The sequence below is a fragment of the Galleria mellonella genome, unplaced genomic scaffold (assembly GCF_026898425.1).
Source record: "Galleria mellonella isolate WM207_F2 unplaced genomic scaffold, CSIRO_AGI_GalMel_v1 utg312, whole genome shotgun sequence".
Lineage (NCBI taxonomy): Eukaryota > Metazoa > Arthropoda > Insecta > Lepidoptera > Pyralidae > Galleria > Galleria mellonella.
This window is the reverse complement of record NW_026442074.1, coordinates 6437784-6459652: the sequence shown is the minus strand read 5'-3', so window position 1 is coordinate 6459652 and position 21869 is coordinate 6437784. Positions and strand designations below refer to the sequence as shown.

Here is a 21869-nt window from a genome sequence, read left to right as displayed (position 1 = left end):
CGTGGACAAAGGCCATTGGTATTTGATTGCCTAGTCTTTAAAAACTGAGAATAAGACATTAAATAGTGCGTATAATGCCGAGATATAAACAGATAGACCATCGCAATAGTAATTCTCTTATTTTTATTTAGCCATTTTGCTCTTATCGCTATCGCTTCGCTAAACTATGTCATAACATATCTTATACATTTATTTATTTATTATAAATTAAAATGATCAATGTATTAATATATATCTATTAAAATCTTTAACTATTACCTTTGTTAATAGATAACGGCGTCATGACTAGCGATATTCTACTTCAAATCTTTAATTCGAATATGGGCGACACCAAAAATTGTGACAATTTAAATTTCCCAATAATTCTCTGATAATAGAAAACATCGTTAACAATTTAAATGTTATCCAATAATGGCGGTAATATCGCCTCTTGCCACGTTGAAATATGGGCTTAAATCGAATATTACGTTTACTACAACGGTACGGTTTGTAAAAAGCTCTGACTACCTGTGGGGTTACTCTTAAAATAAATTCCAATAGATCGATATTCGTATTAATAAACGTTTCGGACTATCGAATTGTAATACTGGCAACATAATGGTTCCATATTGTTCTGACAGATGGATATTAGTGCAAATTTTCAATGCAAATCAATTCTAATTTTCACCTTATTCCTAACTGTTATTTCATGAGTGCAGTATAGTTGTCATTGGCAATAGATTGAATCGATATCGATATTGGATTCAAGGGAAGACCTGCTGATCAGGTATTACCATTATGAGCATATTAATTTATTTTATTTCATAGTGAAGAATTAAAAGATTTCTTAAATAAATAAAAATCCGGCTTCTACTAAAGATTGCGTCACTATTCGTGATCATTCGATCCAAGTTTACATCATTGTTGGGCATAATTATCGTCATTGTATGTTAAAAAATATAAATGTTATTATGAAATAAAATATATTTCAATTTGAATTATTAAAATATAATTTAATTTATGTATATAATATTATTATAATTAATTTTATATTTGTAAGCTATAGAGTCGCATCTTAGACTCCCAATTCTATCAGCCGTTAACTGTCAACTGAACACAGGCCTCCCTCATACGGGTTTTGCCAGTAGATGCAACGCTTGGCAGGCGGGTTGGCAACCGCAGTTTGATTTTTGGTGATGTTTTAAAAGAGGCACTGCTGCTCATCTCTCCACCATTAGCTCCCTTAGTTACTTTTTACGACTTTAATATGTTCGCTCATAAAACGTTGACAGTCTTTAAGTTCACCAAAACAACTTCATTCGACATTATGCTTCTAACCACTCTGGAAACTTAGGGATTATAGTCATAAACATGTCTAATTTTACATTTTTATTTATCTAATTACTTCTACATTTATAAATTTAGATAAATTAATTTAGGGCGTTCATAATTTTAGCTTACCGAATTATGGCAACGTCGCAATTTTTTGTTAATTTTCAAAAATAATTTAACAATTTTCGATATTTCAGAATGATTGCATAAAAATTTCCCTGCTAACAAACACGAATGTTAAACACTTTAAGCGAAAAAAATAAATACTTCATCGATATTTTTATTTAAAAAAATAAGTAGTGTATTTTTAATCAAAAACATAAGCTTCTTTGACAGTATACGAGGTTTGTCCGGAAAGTACGTATAAAAGTTTTTTAAAAATTTTATTTTACAATTATTCAGGTAAATCAATTATATCCCCTTCAAAGTACTCCCCCTGTGACATAATGCACTTGTGCCAACTAAGAAGGCAAACACGAATGTTAAACACTCTTAAAAATAAGCTACAAAATATTGCAAAAAAATTTTGTTAAATACTAATTTAGTGTTTACTTATCGATATTTTTATTTAAAAAAATAAGTAGTGTATTTTTTAATCAAAAACATAAGCTTCTTTGACAGTATATGAGTATTGAAATTCCAAACTGCATATAGTAAAATACATTTCCAACTCTACTTGTCCTCATTTTACCAAATATATTTAGTTGTTGATTACAAAAGAATCCAATACCAGGATCCGAACTACTACCGTAGCATCTCTGATTAGTAAACATCATAATATTGCTTTATTAAATACCTACTAATAAAACTAGTTTAATGTGCAAAAAATAAATAGAAAAGAACATTGTATCAGAATGTACAATACAAAAGACGGACTTATCGCTTTAAACAATCTCTACCGACAACCTAATACAAAATATTTGCATACACAGAAAAGGTAGGTGTTACTTACCGGTTACCATACTGAAGTGTATATTTAAGTAGGTCTGTACATATCTACATACCTACTGTAAATACTTACTTATAGATGCAGACTTTTACACAGACAGATATCACCTGAATAAAAACTTGTTTTATTAAGTCAATTTTTATTTCAAATATTTTAAATAAAATTTTTCAATTAAAATCTAAATTTTCAGAATAGTAAACACATTATAAGAATAGTATAGCATAATTAAGGTTTTAGTTTGATAATAGAATACTTTTTTAAATAATCATTGTAAAATAATAAAAATTTTAAATTGTTTTTAAAAATTAATATAATTATAGTACAAATTTCGTTTCGAATTTCTCGTCTCTTGTACTAGTGCTTTATTCCATAAGTCACGAGATGAGCCAGAGTAGTGAAACGGTATATTCATATTATGTTATCGTACTATAAATATAACAGTAAATCAAAATTTAAAATATGTATCCATGTATATATATATATATATATATATATATAGGTATACTTGTAGGACGCTTGTAGTACGCAGGTACGTCCTAAAGTTAGTTAACAAGCTTTTAACTACTCTGTAATAACATAGTAGTTAATTTACAGTTCAAAGTTTATAGTTTAAAGCTAAATCTATTCAAAATATCACCGATATCTTGCTTACTAAATAGCGGAAATAGCGCATAATGTGAACTTTCGTATTCCAATCGAATTCATTCACGTTTCTCATACGAAGAGAACTTTCCTTTTTATTGAACGCATGTTACATTACATAACAAGTTTAGTTTATCTAATTACAATAAATAACAAGATAAGAATAAAATAAATTACTCATTTAATAACAACTTATCAGGTTTATACTTAATACTAAAATGGAATTCAAATGTACGTAAAATAAAATATTCCAAGTACAAACGAATATAATGTTACTCTGAACATACTAAATTGATTAGATACTCACGACGCCGATGTGGTAAGTGGTACAAAACATGTTTCTTATAATTGAAGACCGCTAACGACTCTGCCAGCCTTGAGTCGAAGCACGAAATTTAAGAATTTCCATATTTATTATGCAGATAAATAAAAGAGATCCGAACGTGAAACAATAAATTTAATACGTAAAATTGTAATTTATGTTTATTACATTTTTATCGGAATTTGCTAATAAATATATTTTTTAATGCATGATAATGGAATGGTAACCGCACTTGCACTATCAGTATAAGCTGGCGGAGCACCAGTGAGGAATAATAGGTGAAAATGATAGTAGGTTAACCAGTCCAGTATAATGTGATAATGACATTGCGACGAATACACCCAGAATAAACCACGATTCCAGAAAGCACCGTGTCGCAGCAAGCAAAGATCGACTAAAAGGATATATTACTAATAATGGGGTCATTAATTTCTATAACTAACAATTCCTTTTTCCTTATAAGTATAAAAAAATTTAACAACTTAATAAATCAAAGTTTTCATAACAATTATATTTTGCATAAAAACTTTTTTAATTCCAATTAATGGACACAAACTAATTACTAATTATTAAATAATTAAAACAAAAGTCTTGAAATCGTATTATCGCAAGCTTTGTGTGTTATGTATAATAATATCACGTAAAAAACAATATGGCGTCCATAACAAAAAAATCAGTACATACTTTATTTTAAAATTCAAAATAATCTCATACCATGTGATAATCTCTTGGAAAAATCATCTCAGAAACTTGAAGTAAAATATAATTGACACCATAATTTAAACTCATATAATTAATGCATTCGTGTCTACGTACGTTTAATATTTTTTACTATTTTTTTTTTATGGAAATTGTTTGATATATGCATGATTGCATATTTTAAATTTTTCATGGTTTTTTCTATTATTAACATACACATATAACAAGATGTTATATAATTAGTTTAATAATTGCAGGTCGAGTAATGCTCAATTTTACATTTAAGATACTTTCAATCTCATTACAATCTCGACAAAATCTCACATAGACTTATGTTTTTTTTTTGTGCTGTAAATTCGTATTGAAGAAAATGATACCAGTCCAAATGTTACAACAAATATAATTAACACTTCATAAAACCCTATTACTAAATTCAAATTAATTTATATCTAAAATAAAATCTTAAAACCAAATCAACTAACAATACTCTTTATTCAACTAACGATTAGCAAAGAATCTGTTGCAAATTATTTACTAATGACGCACTACATAACGTGCACTGTGTTTCATCTATTCGGAACTTAATCTAATTATAATTTTTATTTATTCTATGCCCCAATAACAGTATGGGTTATATTTTGGACTGTATGTTGATGTATTTAGTGTAATTAAAACGATGAGATTGATGGGAAATAACTATAATAAAAAAAACTACAGAAGACAGACTACGACAGCGACAAAAAGCAATGTGATAATTGTAAAAACAAAAAAGTATAAAAATAAAATTTATAAAAGAACTAAGGAGTTTGCAACAAACAGTTTCTGATATATTTTTATACAACATAAAATTGATATACACATCAGTACTGTAAACGTCACTGTGATACACATGGCGACTTTATGCAGCCATTCCTAATAGGTAAGGTAATTTATTTGGTCTGCATGAAATTATAAATGTGAAATTATAAGGTATGGAGGCATAATAGCCATAATCCTCAAGAATGGCAATGCATAACGAGCATCATAATATATATATCTGTGGTATCTATCACTATCCGTCGATTGCTTTTCTAAGTATCAAAAAAAATCTCTTAAAAATGAAATTTAAACATGCTAATACATGTGTTTGGTAATAGAAATACGGTATTAAACATTAAATTTAAATGTAACCAACACATTCATTCTCGCATTAATATAACACGTTGTAAGACTGTGTCGGCACTTCAAAAAGATTTTTATACAGAATATCGTTCGTAAGACCCGGCAATGACTTCGTAGCAAAAAAATAAAACACTTTGTGAGAAACATGGTATCAACTAGTAATTAAGCTATATTGATGAAGATGAATGAAGAAGTGTTTTGTATGATAAAAAACATGTAGGAAGTTAGGTTGTTATTACTGTACAGTACAATTTAGAGAACACGACTCGAACCCTCCGTTCCTGATGTGATAAAAAGATATTGAATGACACTGATTGTTTTAAAATTATATACCAAACAAAAGTTGATGAACATCTATATTTGTTACTCAATCACGAATTCTGTATAAAATTTTGTGCATAGTGTTAAACCATGCTAGAATTAACCTTTTTTGATACTGATGTGATTTTATATTCAATTTATTACATATTTTTTTGTCAATAGAAGAAAACAAATGAATATTTTTTACAAATAATTTTATTATACAATCCATTATTATTAATATTTTTTGTAATAAAACACACAGATCCATATCATATAGGATGCTTATTATCGTAGTTCTCATGAACAAAAAAATATTACAAGCATTACATTTAATTTAATTTCAAATATAACAATCGTAAGTTTAATATGTTTTGTTTAGGTATTTTACAACACTAGATAACAGAATCATTCGTTTTTGTTATGTTTAACTTAAAAAACATAAGGTTACCATAAATACGTGATACAAAATCTTTTTATTTATAAATGTATTTATTTTGCCTTAGTGCTCTCAAATAGTTCAAGAGCATAAGTTCACCTTCATGCCATGAGTCTCAATGGTTACAGAACATTGAATGCATTACGATTGTAACGATCTATTGTGTAATGATATTACCACTTCAGCAACATGTTTTCTGTCTTTTTAACACATTCAAAACACCAATTATACTAATACATCGAACTTGAATAATTTAAAGTGTTAGTTGGGATTGCATTAATCGTCGACCGAATAGGTGACGTGCTTAAATACATATATATATATATATAAAAGTATATTTAAAAATGAATACATTTTATAATTTAATCAAAATATTTTGTCACCAATTAAATACTTTGTAAGTGGTTACATCGATTTATTTTCTTGATGGCATAATTGTAGCATGCCAATAAAAGTTTTCAAGTGTTATTAAATAACTAAGTATTAGTCGTCATTGTCTTATGAAATAAGTACTACGCCAATTTTTATGATTATTCGTAAAGTCCTTAACATACTATATAACTCTATTTTTATATTTTTGACATTATAAAGATAAAATATTAGGAAAAGCCTTTCATTAACTTACTATGCATACTAAAAAGATATTTAAAAATTTAAATTTTATAATTTTATAGTTGAAGTGTTGTTGAGTTTTGTAATATATTCTGGTTTAATACAAAATGACTATGATAAATATTTTGTCAAGTACCTGTCAATTTGCTAAATACACTTTGTAAGTGGTTAGGTAGATACGTATTTATTTTCTGTTTGTTTATGGCATCTAATTGTAGCATGCCAATAAAAGTTTTCAAGTGTTATTAAATAACTAAGTATTAGTAGACTAGTCATTGTCTTATGCCAAATAAGTACTACGCCAATTTTTATGATTATTCGTAAAGTCGTTGACATACTAAACAAACTAACTCTATTTTTATATTTTTGACATTATAAAGATAAGAATATTAGGATACTGCCTTTCATTAACTTACTATGCATACTAAAAAGATATTATTCATATACATCTACTTCGCCTCATTTAAATTGTTTAATAAATCTGTTAAATACCTGTAAAGAATAACAAATGTTGAAGTGTTGTTGAGTTTGGTGAGAATATATTCTGGTTTAGCAACACGAATAGTGACAAAATGACCATGATAATACATTAGTATTGGTTATTTGCAAACATTTGTGATGAAATGATAAGTAGAAAATTATCTATGTATTACAATCACAATCGAACGTTACCTAACATGAACTAGTAAAGTCTGCATTTATCTTGATACCATTTTTTTTGTTATAATTGAGAAGGTAGTGAGGAATACCTACACTATTCTTTTGTGATTAAATAGATGGGGTGCGCATTTATATGCATATAATAAAGAAAACCAAGAATATATGAAACGAATTATAATTTAAAATTATATTGCACAAGAGTACTGACAAAATTTGTATGGCCAACACTTATTCGAAGAAAAAATGTTTTATCAAAATGTATTAACGTAAATAATTAAAGATACCCACAAAAAAAAACCCGACTTCAATTGTGACAAAACCAGATATTTTGATCTAAAAGTTAAATATTAAACCGATTTTAATAAAATTTATGTGGAACCAATCTGTAAGTATATTCTTTCAGCTAAAAAAATAATTTTCCAAATCAGTTTAGAACTGACGGAGTTATGAGATAACAGACAGAAAAAATACAACCGAATTGAAAATCTCCTTCTTATTGAAGTCGATTAAAAACTGCAATCTAATTGGTAATACGAATATTAAGCATTTTTGGAAAGTAAACTTCTATAATTAAAATATAAATTAATAAGCTAAAGAATATTAATAAATAGTTATAAATTTAATAAGCGCCGTAAAATCTCTCTTTCCCAAATACAAATGTTTTAGCGCTTGATACTATCAGTTAAAATGCACTCACAGTAGATATTAGAAACTAGAAACAAAAATGCGAGTAGAAGAAAGCAGAAACGCAATAAATTTTATTGTTATCACTACTATAGTGTTCAAAGGGAACTAGATCAACACGCCACAACAATAAAACGAAACTTCATGTACGCCTTACCTAAATCCCATACAATTAAAAACGCGCGCTTTTAGCATGATCTCTGTAGATAAAATCAAGTGGCAGCACGTGGGAGCGAGACAGGTTCTTTACTGTGTCAATTTGTATTTAGAAACAAGTTTACCAAAAGGCGTTTCAGAGATGAGATAGAATCCCGTTATTCGTGTAAAAGAGTAAAGTTGTTTTAGTGACAATAGGTCAAGTCGAAAGGAATGTTTGCGAAGTGCCATGCATAAAATTACGATGCTAAACTGGGCTAACAGAGCACAAAATGCTATAATAAAATATTTTCCATATAAGCAATAACCTCAATAAACAAATCGGTATGGTTCAAATACATACATTGTATTAATATGTTTTTTTTTTAATTGCAGAGGAAGACTGGGCTGAGAGCACAGCCTATATGATGCATGAAGCGTTTGAAGCATCTCCACCTCGTCGCGCGGTTTCACCTAGACGTACTTCTCCAGGACGCCGAGCCCTATCCCCCCATAGCTACGATAGGGCGCCTGTCTACAACGATGACTACAATGAACAATTTCGTGACCAGCTAGCCCCCTTCCGTGATCAAGCAACATTCGAACGTAGATTCCGCCATGAATCCCTTGAACGTGTCAACAATCGCCATGAATCCCTTGAACGTATCAACAAAGACAAAACGGATAAATTTAATGACGATACACCAAGTTATAGAAGGAGGTACATTGCAGACACTAAACCGTCCAACAGAAGCATAGATAGAGTTGAGGACCGTCGATTTGGAAAACTTCAAAGAGGAGCTAGTGAAGGAAGCTTGAAATTAGCTGAAGCCTCCCCCAAAGATCGATTCAACGTCGCAAAGGAGAAATTCATGAATTTGGAAAGAGAAAGATTTAACAGAGAACTTGAACAACATATGGCCATTAGAAGAAGTATGTTAGAAAGGAATAGTCGCTCTACTTCTTCCCCGGAGGAAGAAAGAAGAGACGAGCGACAGGAGCGTCACAGAGAACTGAGCTCCCGGAGAGAACCTGAACGTTCTCATAGAGATATAGAGCGTTCTCATAGGGAGCCAGAAAGACGCAAGGATTCGGACAGGATTCGTGACCTAGATACAAGAGATTTGGCTCACAGGGAAATAGAGAGGCTTCCACGGGTTGGGAGGAAACGTGATGATTTGAAACGATACGAGTACGGCACGGAGGATTACCTTAATAGGATTGAGCCTAAACCTCATAGGGATGATTTCGATAGATACAGAGAGAGAAAAGAATTAGATCGGCGTATAGATGAAGATGAAATTATTGAGCCTGTTATAGAGGACAGGAGGAGGAATTGGAATGACAGGCAGAGAGCTTTCAGTCGTTCACGATTACTTGATGACCAGCGTCAGTCGTACGCGGAAGGGGATAGAGATAGATATTATGACAGAGACTACCGGGACTTCCGCGAACTAGCAGACAGGCAACCTGCTAAATTCCGACACAGTTACGCGGAGCCTATTCCTAGAGGTCGCCTCGGTACAGTCAGACCTTATTGAATAAAATGCCATAATAGAGTTTTAACCAACCTAGCTGGATATTAAAGACGAATTTCTTAAATGAAATAAGTTTGTAATACCTGCAGTATATCATAAAATGCAGTCGATCCTTATATAGCGTAAACAGTTCAGTTTTATTTTTTAAATCAAACACTTAATAATTTGAATAATAAAACATTACACATTTAGTAAAAAATATAGAAAAAAAAGTATATTATAGTGTTACACGTTACATTTGTTCTTTATTGTTTCTTCTTTGACAGACAGGATTGAAAACTTATTTAAAATTACCAGTCTATGTAGGTAAGATCGAAATAAACATGCTGACTGATTTATACGCAAATCTGAAAATATAAAACTGCACAGAATGACAGAGTTTATTACATTATACTTCGTGTATTATATTTGACGTGACGACATTAGAATACACAAACGTGTATTCAGTATTAGATATTATAGTCATTTATAACATTGTAAGTGCCTATCCGATAGCAATTAAATGTATTTATACTATAAATACTCAATTGAGCCGTTATTAAGTATCTGAATATTATTATTGTAAATATAAATTATATCCCAAACAGTACCTTCACAAATGTTATATTTGTAGAACATATGATTAATTTTGATTAGATGTACGTATTCATTGTTATTTTTATATATTTTCGAAATGCGATTGTTGATAATAAATAAAAATATGCTCTTAAATTTACATTTAAATAAATTATAACAAATGTACCTATATATATTATATGGGAAGATCATAAATTTGTCTTACTTCTATTGTGTGAATAATTGGATAAATTGCGAATAAAAATAAATCTAAAACTAAATATTATTTGAAAATAATTACCAAAATATTTTCTTTCTTTATTAAATAGAAATAAAAATTTCATATTAATTCAAATAAAGTAACGAATAATGTTCCAAGTATCCAAATTGTAACAAAACAAGTGTATTTTTTTACACAATACTTACCTAATTTCAATTCAATTTAATAAACCATTGTAACTACTTGTTGCTAGTCTATGTTTTAATGAATGTTTATCACAACGAAATTAATTATTAATTATGTTCTTTGGATTTGTACAAAGATTTTGACAACCAATATTAACTTTGTTTTACGTAGGTGCGGTCTCCTTAGAAGTTAAAAGAGTCGCAGTGTATAGACCCATAAACATTTCAAATTACCCGCCCGAGTTTAATAGACATCCCACGCTGAAGATGCAAAATGAAAGGTACTTGCAGTTTTTTTGGCAACTTGAACTAATGAATCGTATTATGACACGTACAAAGTGGCTGTTCTAACTTCCTGTTGTGTTCCCTTTATTTACATGTTACTTTGAGAAAATATTACAACGAGATTATAAAATATATAACTAATAATAATATATTTGTTGTACCTATTTTTTTTATAACTAATTGTACTAGAAATAGATATTAAATTATGTAGCACCAGTGACATCAATTCATTTGAATTCATACGATGTACTGTCGATATTTGTAATATAGAAATAAAATAATTAAATATTTACGAAATTTTGTTTTCATTTCAAAACATATTAATTTCATATTAAAGTAAATAAGTAAACTCTTAGGATTTTATATGAAATACATGTATTTATTAATTAATACAATGATTTTAATGCGCTATCGAACTATATTTCAAAATATTTCTTTTTTGTGTCAATAAATATCATTGAAACTTTGGAATTCGATATATATACAAAAGTTTTTGTTATAATTTTTTATACGACCTATTCTACAATTAATGAATTAATAATTAAATTAATTATTAATAATTTATTTTATTATATGCATATACAATAGATTTTTGTCTGTCCATGAACCCATAGTCTGTAGTAATCTAGATAAAACCTTAATGAAATCAATTTTTTTAAGTCAACAAATGTACAGAGCAATTAAGAAGACGATGACACCGTGGGACATGCCTGGTACTGAACTATGTGAATGTTTATACTTACTCATACAAGATGTACTTAAGCAATTTTTTCCCATGCCTAGCGAACATTGATGGTGTTCTAAATCTGAAATATGTGAATTTCTATCTTGTTTATTTTGTGGATTTTTATCACACAGACATGATACTCGTAATATTAGGCGTGTTAAGGGGGGAGGGGTAGCCGTGGCCGTCCTAGAATTGTCTGGTGCTTACCTTGGTGGTTATAGAAAAAACATACCAAAAAGTATATTTACCTTTTATAAGGAGCCAGGTCCCCTAAAAATAACATTAAATACGTCAATGCTCGTAAATCTCATTGCTTCGAACATTAAAATATCAATGAATATAACTTGAGACGCCAAAAAAAAAAGTTACAATAGTAAATGTTTTCAAATAGGTATACATAATAATTTTTACATTAATTAATGATAATATAAACAAACAAATACTTAACTCGGCCATAAGACAGACTGCTAATGTCCAATTAAATAGTAATACCAATAACAAATCTATTGCTAAATGTTTCGATATATCTAACTAATTTTATTTAAACAATGTTTCTATGATAATTTTGACAAAAATTTATTACCTTGTCATTAAGTTTTATTGAAATACATCACACGTATTTTTCTCCTTGATTTTAATAGCGCATTAAAGATAGTTATAGTTAAATATGGTTACGCAGTAAAAGGACATAAGCAACGGATTACATCATTTCCAATTTCAATCATAGCTGCATTCGTGCCAAGTTTTTGCTAAAGAACCAACGGAATCTAAAATAGTCTTATTAGGTAAAAATATGTAGCAATACTGCGTCCTGACATACCTGACTGTGCGCCCTACATGTGCTAGGTGCACATATTCGAATAACTTAGACTTGAAATGTTTATAAGTTTTGTAATTAGCTTAGAATTACTCCATAACGTCCTGTTTGAAAAAGGTAAGTTGATAATTACATTTAGGTAAAAAATAAAACCTTTTATTTTTTATGCAACTTAGAATGGTAAACAAGCTGATGGAAAGTGGTAACCGGTGCCTATAGATGAAAATTATCATGGAGATAACAGAATATACTGTTTCGTCAATGATAATAAACAAATATAAATAATTATAATACATAATAAATCGCTAAACTCCTCCTTACATTTTGATATGTGGGACTATCGTATTCGAGCTACTAGACCTATTATTTTCATATACTACTTAACATTTATTAGACTTGGAATTTGTTTCAATAAAATATAAAAGAGAAGATAATTACAAATAAAACAAAGTTTTATTGAAATTATCTTCTCTATAAATATTCTGTAAATGAAATTACTATAAACTCGAAGCATTCAATGAAATAACCGATTTTTATTTGTACTAGTATTAGACTTTAGCAGACTGTCTTTATAATTGGGTTCATTATTCATTTATTTACATTTTCATTAATTTCTATTGAAACAAAGCATACCGAGCTATATAGTGGGATAGTCGGATAGTGAGATAAACTGATAGAACAATTTTGACATTTAAATATAGACTATTAAAATATAAGCTATTAAAACTTAGTTAAAAATGAAATCTAGAGTAATATTTTAAATTTATCAATGCTATAAAATTCTTATATGTTATAAGTTTTGTATAAAAATAAGTTTAAGCCCACTTTCACAAAAATGACAGGTATTTTCTTCTCATACGTTCTTCGCGGAAAGTATCATTTTTATACGAAAAAATTGGATAATTCTCTCTTACATACTTAAAGGTCAAATGTAACACGTTATTATTAGCTATCTATAAACGTCTAAGATCTTAGTCCTCAGGAATCGCAGCAGAACGCATGAGGGATGCCAGAAATATCACAGAGTATTCTGCTATGTTCGTGGTGCTATTCAAGTCTATAGGTCATAGTTACATAGGTACAAGAGCTAAAGGCATTTTTCAGGTGATTATATATTATACTAGCTGTAACCCGCGACTTCGTCCGCGTGAAAGCTTAGAATGTAACCTACCTGTTTATCAAATTTGATTCACATCCGTTCAGTAATTTTTTCGTGAAAAGTAAGATACCCATTCTTTCATTCATCCATCAAACTATATAATTTTTTTATTATTTTAAAAGGAAAGTACCATGCAAAAGTTTTACTCTCTGGTTTCAAAAATTTCATTATGCTCGAAGGTTTCTGGCATAGCTTACCGGATGACAGCTTTACTCTGAAGCACGAAACAAGTAACTGTTATTTATAATTGATGAATGAGATTTAAACTGGAATTTAATTTTGAGATCCCCGAACCGCAGTCAGACTTTTCCCTACTGAGTATCTATCACTCTTGGATTAAGCTAGCATTTATATTAAACTAGCTGTACCCCTCGGCTTCACCTGTGATCTTCACTAATAACTATTCCTCAAAAAATGAGCTATCAAACGCACCAAAATTTTTCAAGGCCAACTAAAAGCTGATTCTGACTATCAAACAAATACTGTTCCGCTTTATTAGGTATATTTGTATAGACATTAATCATAAAATAATTCAATAAACAACTTTTATTAAAAGGATTTATTTGTCAAATAAAAATAGAGGTATATTTACAACAGATATAATATTGCACTTGGCTAATCAACTAACATTAGGATGTTAGTAATTATGTAAATATTGCACACAATAATTGCACAGTTCAGTGTAAGATCAATGAAATGCAAAGTATACGCTAGGCTTATTATTAGTTGCTTAGCTAAAATAATAGTTGTAACTATGAAACGATGTTTGAACAAAGCACCAATTTCACTTCCAAATACCAAGCATTAAGAAATATAATTCATACCATTTTGTTTTAGTTATTACTATTTTTGTAAAAATATTTGAATTAATAATTGTTAAAAAATATAATACAAAATTTATCACCTTTCTGTTACTTCAATTATTTTAATTGTATTATGTTGTACAAAATAGTTTTTGTACAACATTTGCTACATAGTTGTAGCAAATGTAAGTCCTATTTTGTCACAATTATTATTTAATTAAACAATGAATTCTTCTTGTTACTAAATCTTGGGTATAAATTGATTTATAAAAGAATATTAGTAATAAGAAATTTAAACAAGTCACTTGAAGATGTTGGTGATATTGGTGCCTTACCTTATTTAAAAACGCATAAGTGATTCTTTGCTATTTAATTTTATAAGGCGTACGATAAAAAGTACGTACATACTTATCTACGTAACATATACCGCCAAAAAAACAACAATAAACGGTAAAATAATTAATTATTATATAAACATATAATTATCAAACTAATTGTCTAATATATTTAATATATTAATATAATTTAAGCACTTTTTTACATGTAGAGCTCGGTCCAAATTTAACGCTACATTGAAGCGTACATTTCAGACTCGCTATATTACAGAAAATTAGTAAAATACTTTTGGTACTGCTGTTACTAATAATACGCAAAATACAAGCCTACAATAAAATAAAACGCCGCCACAAATACCTAATATTTTAGAATTAAATTTACAAAATTAAACAATTTATTAAAATTAATTATTTAGGTCATAAATTAATAACACATTTTAAATAAAACATCGTTTCATAGTATTAAATGCGCTAACAAGTATTAATCTGAGTAAAGTAAAAATAAACTAGAAGTAACTATAGGTATGTGACTCAATATATTGCACCTATGTATAATAAATGTTATTTTCGTCAATAAATAACTACATACATAGTTTATATCTACTTACAAATAATCGATATACTTAAAATCCTTATTTTTTATTAATAAGGTGGTATACGTCTATAACCAAACATACTACGATATTAATAATGTATGTATGTATGTGAAGTTATAAAAAAATGTAATGTATTGTTTATTGGTCATTTTCTATGAGTATTCCAATTGTATTTATTGTTATTGAACTAATATACCATACGCTTTAATGGTATTTAATTGATTTTTTTTGTTCGATTTGATAACAGCGGTAAAGCTCCAATAAAAATGAAAAAATATTGAAGATTATACTTATAAATTTACATAAATATCCAAAAGATATTTTGAATGGAACTTAATGCATCCAATATTAATTGCAATGAATTCATATGCAATCTTTATAGTGTACTGAAGGGTAATTCTATAAAATGACAAATAAAAATACAAGTAAATAGGTAAGATGAAAATAGTGGTCTTCACTTTTTTGAATAAAGCGCATAATTATGTTACGAATTAACATTAGGTTTTTAAGCTCGTCACAAACCTAATGTTTACTGTTTTATAAAAAAGTAGGTGTCTGGACTAAACTCATATGAGTAAATTTTAATTCAAAACATATTCAACATAATTTCATAGATACATACCAATACAAATTTGTTTCGATGACATGTTATAACTTTTATTGCTTTTAGAATAGTAAACTTAAGGGTATGCGTAGACGACGGACTTTTCTCTTATCGTGTTCTAATGAATCACATACATAAAACAATGAAAATTACCTACATTGCGTTATACACATGAATCGCTATCACTTTTCTTATTTCAATCATACGAAATCCGTTTATGGTCTTACCACAAAAAAAATTAAAACACTGTTTATTTGAACAGAGTTTAACAAAACTCTGTATTAAATATTGTTTAGTGGATGTAATAATAATAACGTTTATTTGTAATTGTATGTGTTAAAATCACTATAAATTATTGTAATAAAATTTATTACTTTATATATTAAATTTTATTTTTAATAATACGTTTTGGTGTTTAGACATAAACAAGCTTTTGGAGTAGGACATGTAAACAGGTATTGAACACCTGTCTAAAACAATTTTAACTTTTTTTGTGGTAAGATAGTGTGTGAGAGAGTTAAAAGCTCACCTATGCGTTATCAAGGTAGATACCCCAAGGTATCTTCGAGACTAGCGTTCCTGCTGAGCGGGCGGTGGTCGAACATCCTGGCGAGCGGCGGCGCCGGCGGCGGGGGCAACGGCCGGCGGCGCGCGCCCGCCGCCAGCGAGCGCACGTCCGTCCGCTGCGACAGGCGCACGTCCGCGAACAGGGCTGCCATCTCGGCGGACTTCTTCACGCTCAGGGCGTCGTGGGAGCCGGCGCCTGTGCTCCTCACTAAGCAAAAGAACATAAATTTAGATTATGCGCGTATCTATAATTGTATTTTATTGTAAATTTAATATGTGTCAATGTTGTATGTGTATTGTTGATATACCTAAACAAATAAATAATTTATTAAAGATTAGTGATATGAAAGTTTTTTTACACTACAAAGATAGTAAACGAGCTCACAATCCGTCTGATGGTACGTGGTAACACGTGCGTGTTGTAACTCTAAAAAAAACTAATATAGGTAACCTTTTTTAAGAAACCCATTCACTCCTGTGCTAGTTTACGTTGACATGATACTGGTAAATAAATGAGAATATGTCAAGTCAGTGGGCCCAAAGTTTTTAGTAACGCACAGTAGCCAGTGGCTATGTTTCTTTGAGCAATATGTTAAGTTTCACTAATAGAAGTGTTCCTTAAAAGGAAGCTAATGATTAAGATTTCATCCTGCATGTAACTGAGGTCAACTGTACGGGCAAACACAGTGTAGGACGACCCCCCTATTAGATGGAGTGACGATCTCAAATACAATGCAGGGAGTCAGTAGATGCAGGTGATTCAGGACCATTCCTTGTGGGGAAGGCCTATGTCCAGCAATGGACAGATATTGGCTGAAATGATGATGATAATGTAACTGAGGTCCCAAGTTCGATTCTTCATTGTTCTTTTTTTTTTCAAATTAGCTAGCATTAATAATAACTGGATAACTGAGTTACGCCTCCAAATGATCGTTGATAAGCATCATTACTAACTCGAGTGCCAAGTGTTTGATTTAATTGTATATACTGATGAAATCATCGATGTTGTATCTATTGGAGGCAAAACTCAAAAAAGAAGCAGAGGACTGTCTCTGTTCAGATCTCCGAGCTTGTGTTGCGTCTTGACAATGGCTCGTAGTGAATAGAGCGTACCGGTGAGCCGCTGCATGTTGCGGCTGCGCGTGTCGCGTGCCTTGTTCTGCAGCAGCAGCTCGTAGTCGAGCGCCAGGCTGTCGGAGCTGCGCGCGCGCCGAGTTCGCTCTTCGCGCCCTTCGCGACTCTCACGCCGCGCGCGCGACATACCACCGCTAGATCTGAAAGGTCAAATTCAACTAATGACTCATGAATAAAACTAATTGTAACTCACAGCTTCGCTTACATGAATATATATAGTGCTGTTCATGTCTATAGGTCACGGTTACCACTTTCCATTAGATGGGCCATCAACTAGTTGGCCAATTATATATATATAAGTGTGATATTAATTATATGACAATAGCAAGGAATGTTCGGAAAAAAATAATATTAATTAGCTGGATAAGCTTTGAAGAAATGCAAGTAAAGAAATTTTTAATAGGAACTAAGCATTTATTTCATTATGCTGTTACGCATCTTGCAAAAATTTTACCACTACAGTGTATGAACGAATGAATTAGTATACTTTATTTGCCTTTTATAATATAGGAAATAAGCAAGATGAATAAATATAACGATACAGTGTATTTTAATTAATGTGTATTATTAATATATAGGACTACAGAATAAAAAAAATTACCTATTTCGGCTACCCTTAGTTCCGTCATAATCGTCAAATGCGCGTTTCAACCTATCAGAGTATGTCTTCTGCGATGGGCTACGCAGATACTCTAGACTTTGTGAACTCTGCATTACAGTGCGCCTCGGACCTACGCAGTAGCACTTGTTACTATCCGCACAACTCTCAGAATCGCATGAACAATAGCTAAGGTCTCCATCGTACATCTCCCTGAAAAAGAAGAGAACATAACTTATTCATAATTCCTGTTATAAGACTTCATATTTAATTTCTCAAAATTGAACTACTTTCAGTTTTTATGTTTTTTAATAAGATAATGTTTTTTAGTAAAAAAAAATATACTTTACTACATTTAAGCAATTTTTTAATCAATTAATATAAACTGTAAAATATCACATTATTTTATATCTATATATAAAATAATGTGATATTTTACAGTTTCAGAAACTGTAATAATTTTAAAATAAAAAACAAGGAGATATCCTTATGAAATTACAAATTCATATTCAACAGTAAATAATTATAATTCGGTTCAGTTACTCATAAGGCGTCGCAAGCTGCGGACGCGTCATGCTCTGATTGGTACCGTACACATTTCATTTCTACAGCCAACACATATTATTTATAATGAACCATAAATAACAACAAACAAGGTACGAATTCCTTTAACGGTAATGGCGACAATTCCATGCATGTAATGTAATTAAAGCAACAGTCACTTCACAGAGATGCGCTTCTAATAGAGCTAAATGAAATATAGAAGAAGATGAACGAAAGTATAGAAATTTTGGTAATTTAATGAACATTATGTAGTTTTGCAGCATTTATGTAGTATATAAAACATGAAAATTAGTACTTATTTTCTTTTATTATTTAATTTACTGATTTAATTTCCTCTAATTTACATGTTATCTCACTCTAGTTAAATATAAATAAATAAAATAAAATAATTGAAAACACCTACTTAGATTTTTATGTTAATTTGTCACAAATTCTCTAAAAATACATACCTTAAGCAATCCTTACAACTTTTACTTAATAGTTTAGATTTTGAAGGTTCTCTTTTAATATCTGCAGCTGAGCAGTAGCATTTATCTTGACAATCACCTTTTAACGAACAATAACAGCGGTCTACACAACTTTCCGATTCACATTCGGAACATGACACATAGCCGCTTGAACTGTTTCGATTTTGGCATCCTAGGCGATTGCTTAATGTTAAAAAATCAGAATCCTCAGATGTGGAAGTTCTCTCTCCTGGCCTTGAAACTTTTCCATTTCGTTTGGATACATGAACCATTTTTTCAGATCGCTTAGACGTACGTTGTCTTATAGCTTGTCTCTTTGGTGGCGGCAAAACCGATTCCTTGGGCCGAAACTGCCTCAAGTCATAACTAGAAGTAGACACCGAGCTTTCTGAGATGGGCTCTTTAGTATTAGCAATTTCGTAACCTAATGAATCAAGAGGTGACTGCTGTTTTTCTTTTTTTCTCATATCTTTCCCAAATGGCATACGGAATACCATTCGTAAACCATTGGCTCCTTTAAACATTTTCCTTCTTTTATTTTGGAATAAACTATTTCTTCGTAAAATTTTTTTCTTTTGTTTCTTCATGATAGCTTTACTATGCTGGAATATTTCATCTTTTGTCAGTGTTACAGCTAACTTCAAAAGAAACTCTTTGTATATTGGTTTTAAATCGTTGAAGGACATTCCTTCTGCGTCTATTATGGCATTAAGAATTTCATCCATCGAATGCAAGTTCTCCTGAACTTTAAATTCATTGAAAAGTTCGTTGAACCCTAAAGGTGAGCCACCTCCCTTTTTTCCATTATTCCTGAAAAGTATATAAGGGTATAGATATTATATAATATTTAGTAATATATTTAATTGACGAAGTTATATTTATGTTGTCTAGATTCATAATGCCAATGACTGATTAGAAAATAACATAGGTGTTAATACCAGATCAAAAGAATGTAGCGGATGCGGTTGCATTAACACAATTATCAACATGCAAGTTGGCGAAACACTCCACTAAACGCGCATTTTATTCATCTCCCGTTAGTAAGATATATAGTTTGTTAAAGCAAGTAGATCAAAGGAGTAATCAAAGCAAATTATAAACGAGATGTCAGTGTCCGGACTGTAGTTAGAAAGGAAATAACGTCGTTCATGCGTATATGTGAAATTACTAGGAACACACTACATAATACTGTATAATACATAGCGATTTAAAATGACAATGAGACATACCTATGACCAATTGACTTGTACCTGGTGAGTCCTCCAGCATTGAGAAAACTCCCAGATCGTGGTATAGCTACTTTAGTTAATATGTCACCAGATTCATTTAGTGATTTTCTTCCGCTCTGACTTCTTCTCAGTGGTTCTTTTGGCGGGTCTGGCGGTGTCTCTAAAGGAGGCTTAGAAGGCACAGGGGGAGGCACAGTCGGTGGTCTTTGAATATTTTTCCGTCTTTCTAATTCTCTAAAAAGTTCTATTTTCTCTGAAACCTTACTTCGGATTGAAGATCCATTACTATTTTGAGCTTTATGAAGATTTTGAATTTTACTGATATTAGGATTCAGAGACCGTTTCCCCACAGATTTTTTTGACCCCTGAGTATCGCTACCGCTGGTATCGTTATGTTTTATGGAATCTAATTTAGCTTTTACTTCTTCAACCGTAATTCGTTTCGTTTCTATAGGAGGGACAGATGAAGGTGGTGGAAGATGGGGCATACTTTCCGTTGATATTTTCTTAATCCTCTCTAATTTAGGTTTCTCGTTAAAAGATTCACTAGCAGAGAACCCGTCTGCCCTATCACTGTCTCCACTTAGCGATGACGTACTTCGTTTTTTGCGAGGTGGTCTGACAGGGATGTCGTTCGGTGATAAACTACTCGCTACACTCATGCAGCTTACTCCATTTCGATTCTTTAATTTCTTTTTATCATTGTGGCCCTGCCGACTCATGTGTGACATCAGGGACTTGTATAGGGTAGCCGCTATTACGATAGCGTCTTCCGTCGTTTGACATACAAACCCATGACACTCCAGTTGCTTAGCGACGCCGATTTTCCTCATCACAACAGCGAAAAGTGGTGAATGTGAATTTTCGTTGTGGGAGAGGATGTATTTTTTGTCAGATAAATCTAACGTTTTAAATAAGGCAGGTTTATCAATATTATCAGGATCTGTTATTAATGGTAAGAATGCGTAACTCAGTTCACAGTTATCCGTTTCTGAAGGCTGAACAACAAATTTTACGGCTGACCAAACGGCTATTGTTGGAAAGGGATTCAATTGTTCTAAATCGCCCTTTTCACCTTTGTATCTAACTTTGAGGCCACTTTTAGATATTTCCAATCGGCCTGTTAAAGTACTTTTTTGTCGAAAATTTCTTCTGTACGCAAAGTACAAATCTTTCAGTGGAGTTTGGAGTCCCGCCAGGCTGGTGACTTTACTTTGGAGGGGGGTCGAGCCAAGGTAATGGACACTAAATATATGGACTCCAATATTCTCAGTGGACTGCCTGGACTCCCCCGCCATTTCTGCAAACATCCTCTCTATACGTTCTTGCACCGTGTTGTTGATTTTGTTGATTTTATTCTGACAGTAATCGTCATCATCTTCATAAATCGTCGCTTTACTTTCATGTGTTGAACTGACCTGTAATACACATAAAATACTTTTGTTTATCATAATAATAAAAGTAATTAAGTCTAAATGGTAAATGGTGCGATTCATCTATATAGTATTTAAAAAATTCACCTGATATACAACAAACGATAATATAAATATTAAGAGATTATATTATAGACTA

At 30.8% G+C, this 21869-nt stretch overlaps 2 protein-coding genes across 4 annotated transcripts in view; one reads left to right on the top strand and one right to left on the bottom strand.

The window, feature by feature from the left end:
• Positions 1–10994, top strand: part of LOC113515099 (nuclear speckle splicing regulatory protein 1) — a 103496-nt gene extending 92502 nt beyond the window's left edge. For all 3 annotated transcript variants that reach the window (XM_031908462.2, XM_026899246.3, XM_031908461.2), the window contains one exon: positions 8311–10994. In XM_031908462.2, the coding sequence (XP_031764322.2) occupies positions 8311–9455 (1145 nt within the window). In that variant the 3' untranslated portion in view covers positions 9456–10994. The remainder of the gene's footprint in view (positions 1–8310) is intronic.
• A 2969-nt stretch (positions 10995–13963) lies between these two features.
• LOC113515198 (uncharacterized) overlaps positions 13964–21869 on the bottom strand; it is a 55289-nt gene continuing 47383 nt past the window's right edge. Inside the window, exons 4-8 of the mRNA XM_052896081.1 lie at positions 20298–21715; positions 19051–19878; positions 18041–18250; positions 17419–17579; positions 13964–16513 (exon numbers count right to left, since the gene is read on the bottom strand). Of these exons, the coding sequence (XP_052752041.1) occupies positions 16278–16513; positions 17419–17579; positions 18041–18250; positions 19051–19878; positions 20298–21715 (2853 nt within the window). The 3' untranslated portion in view covers positions 13964–16277. The remainder of the gene's footprint in view (positions 16514–17418; positions 17580–18040; positions 18251–19050; positions 19879–20297; positions 21716–21869) is intronic.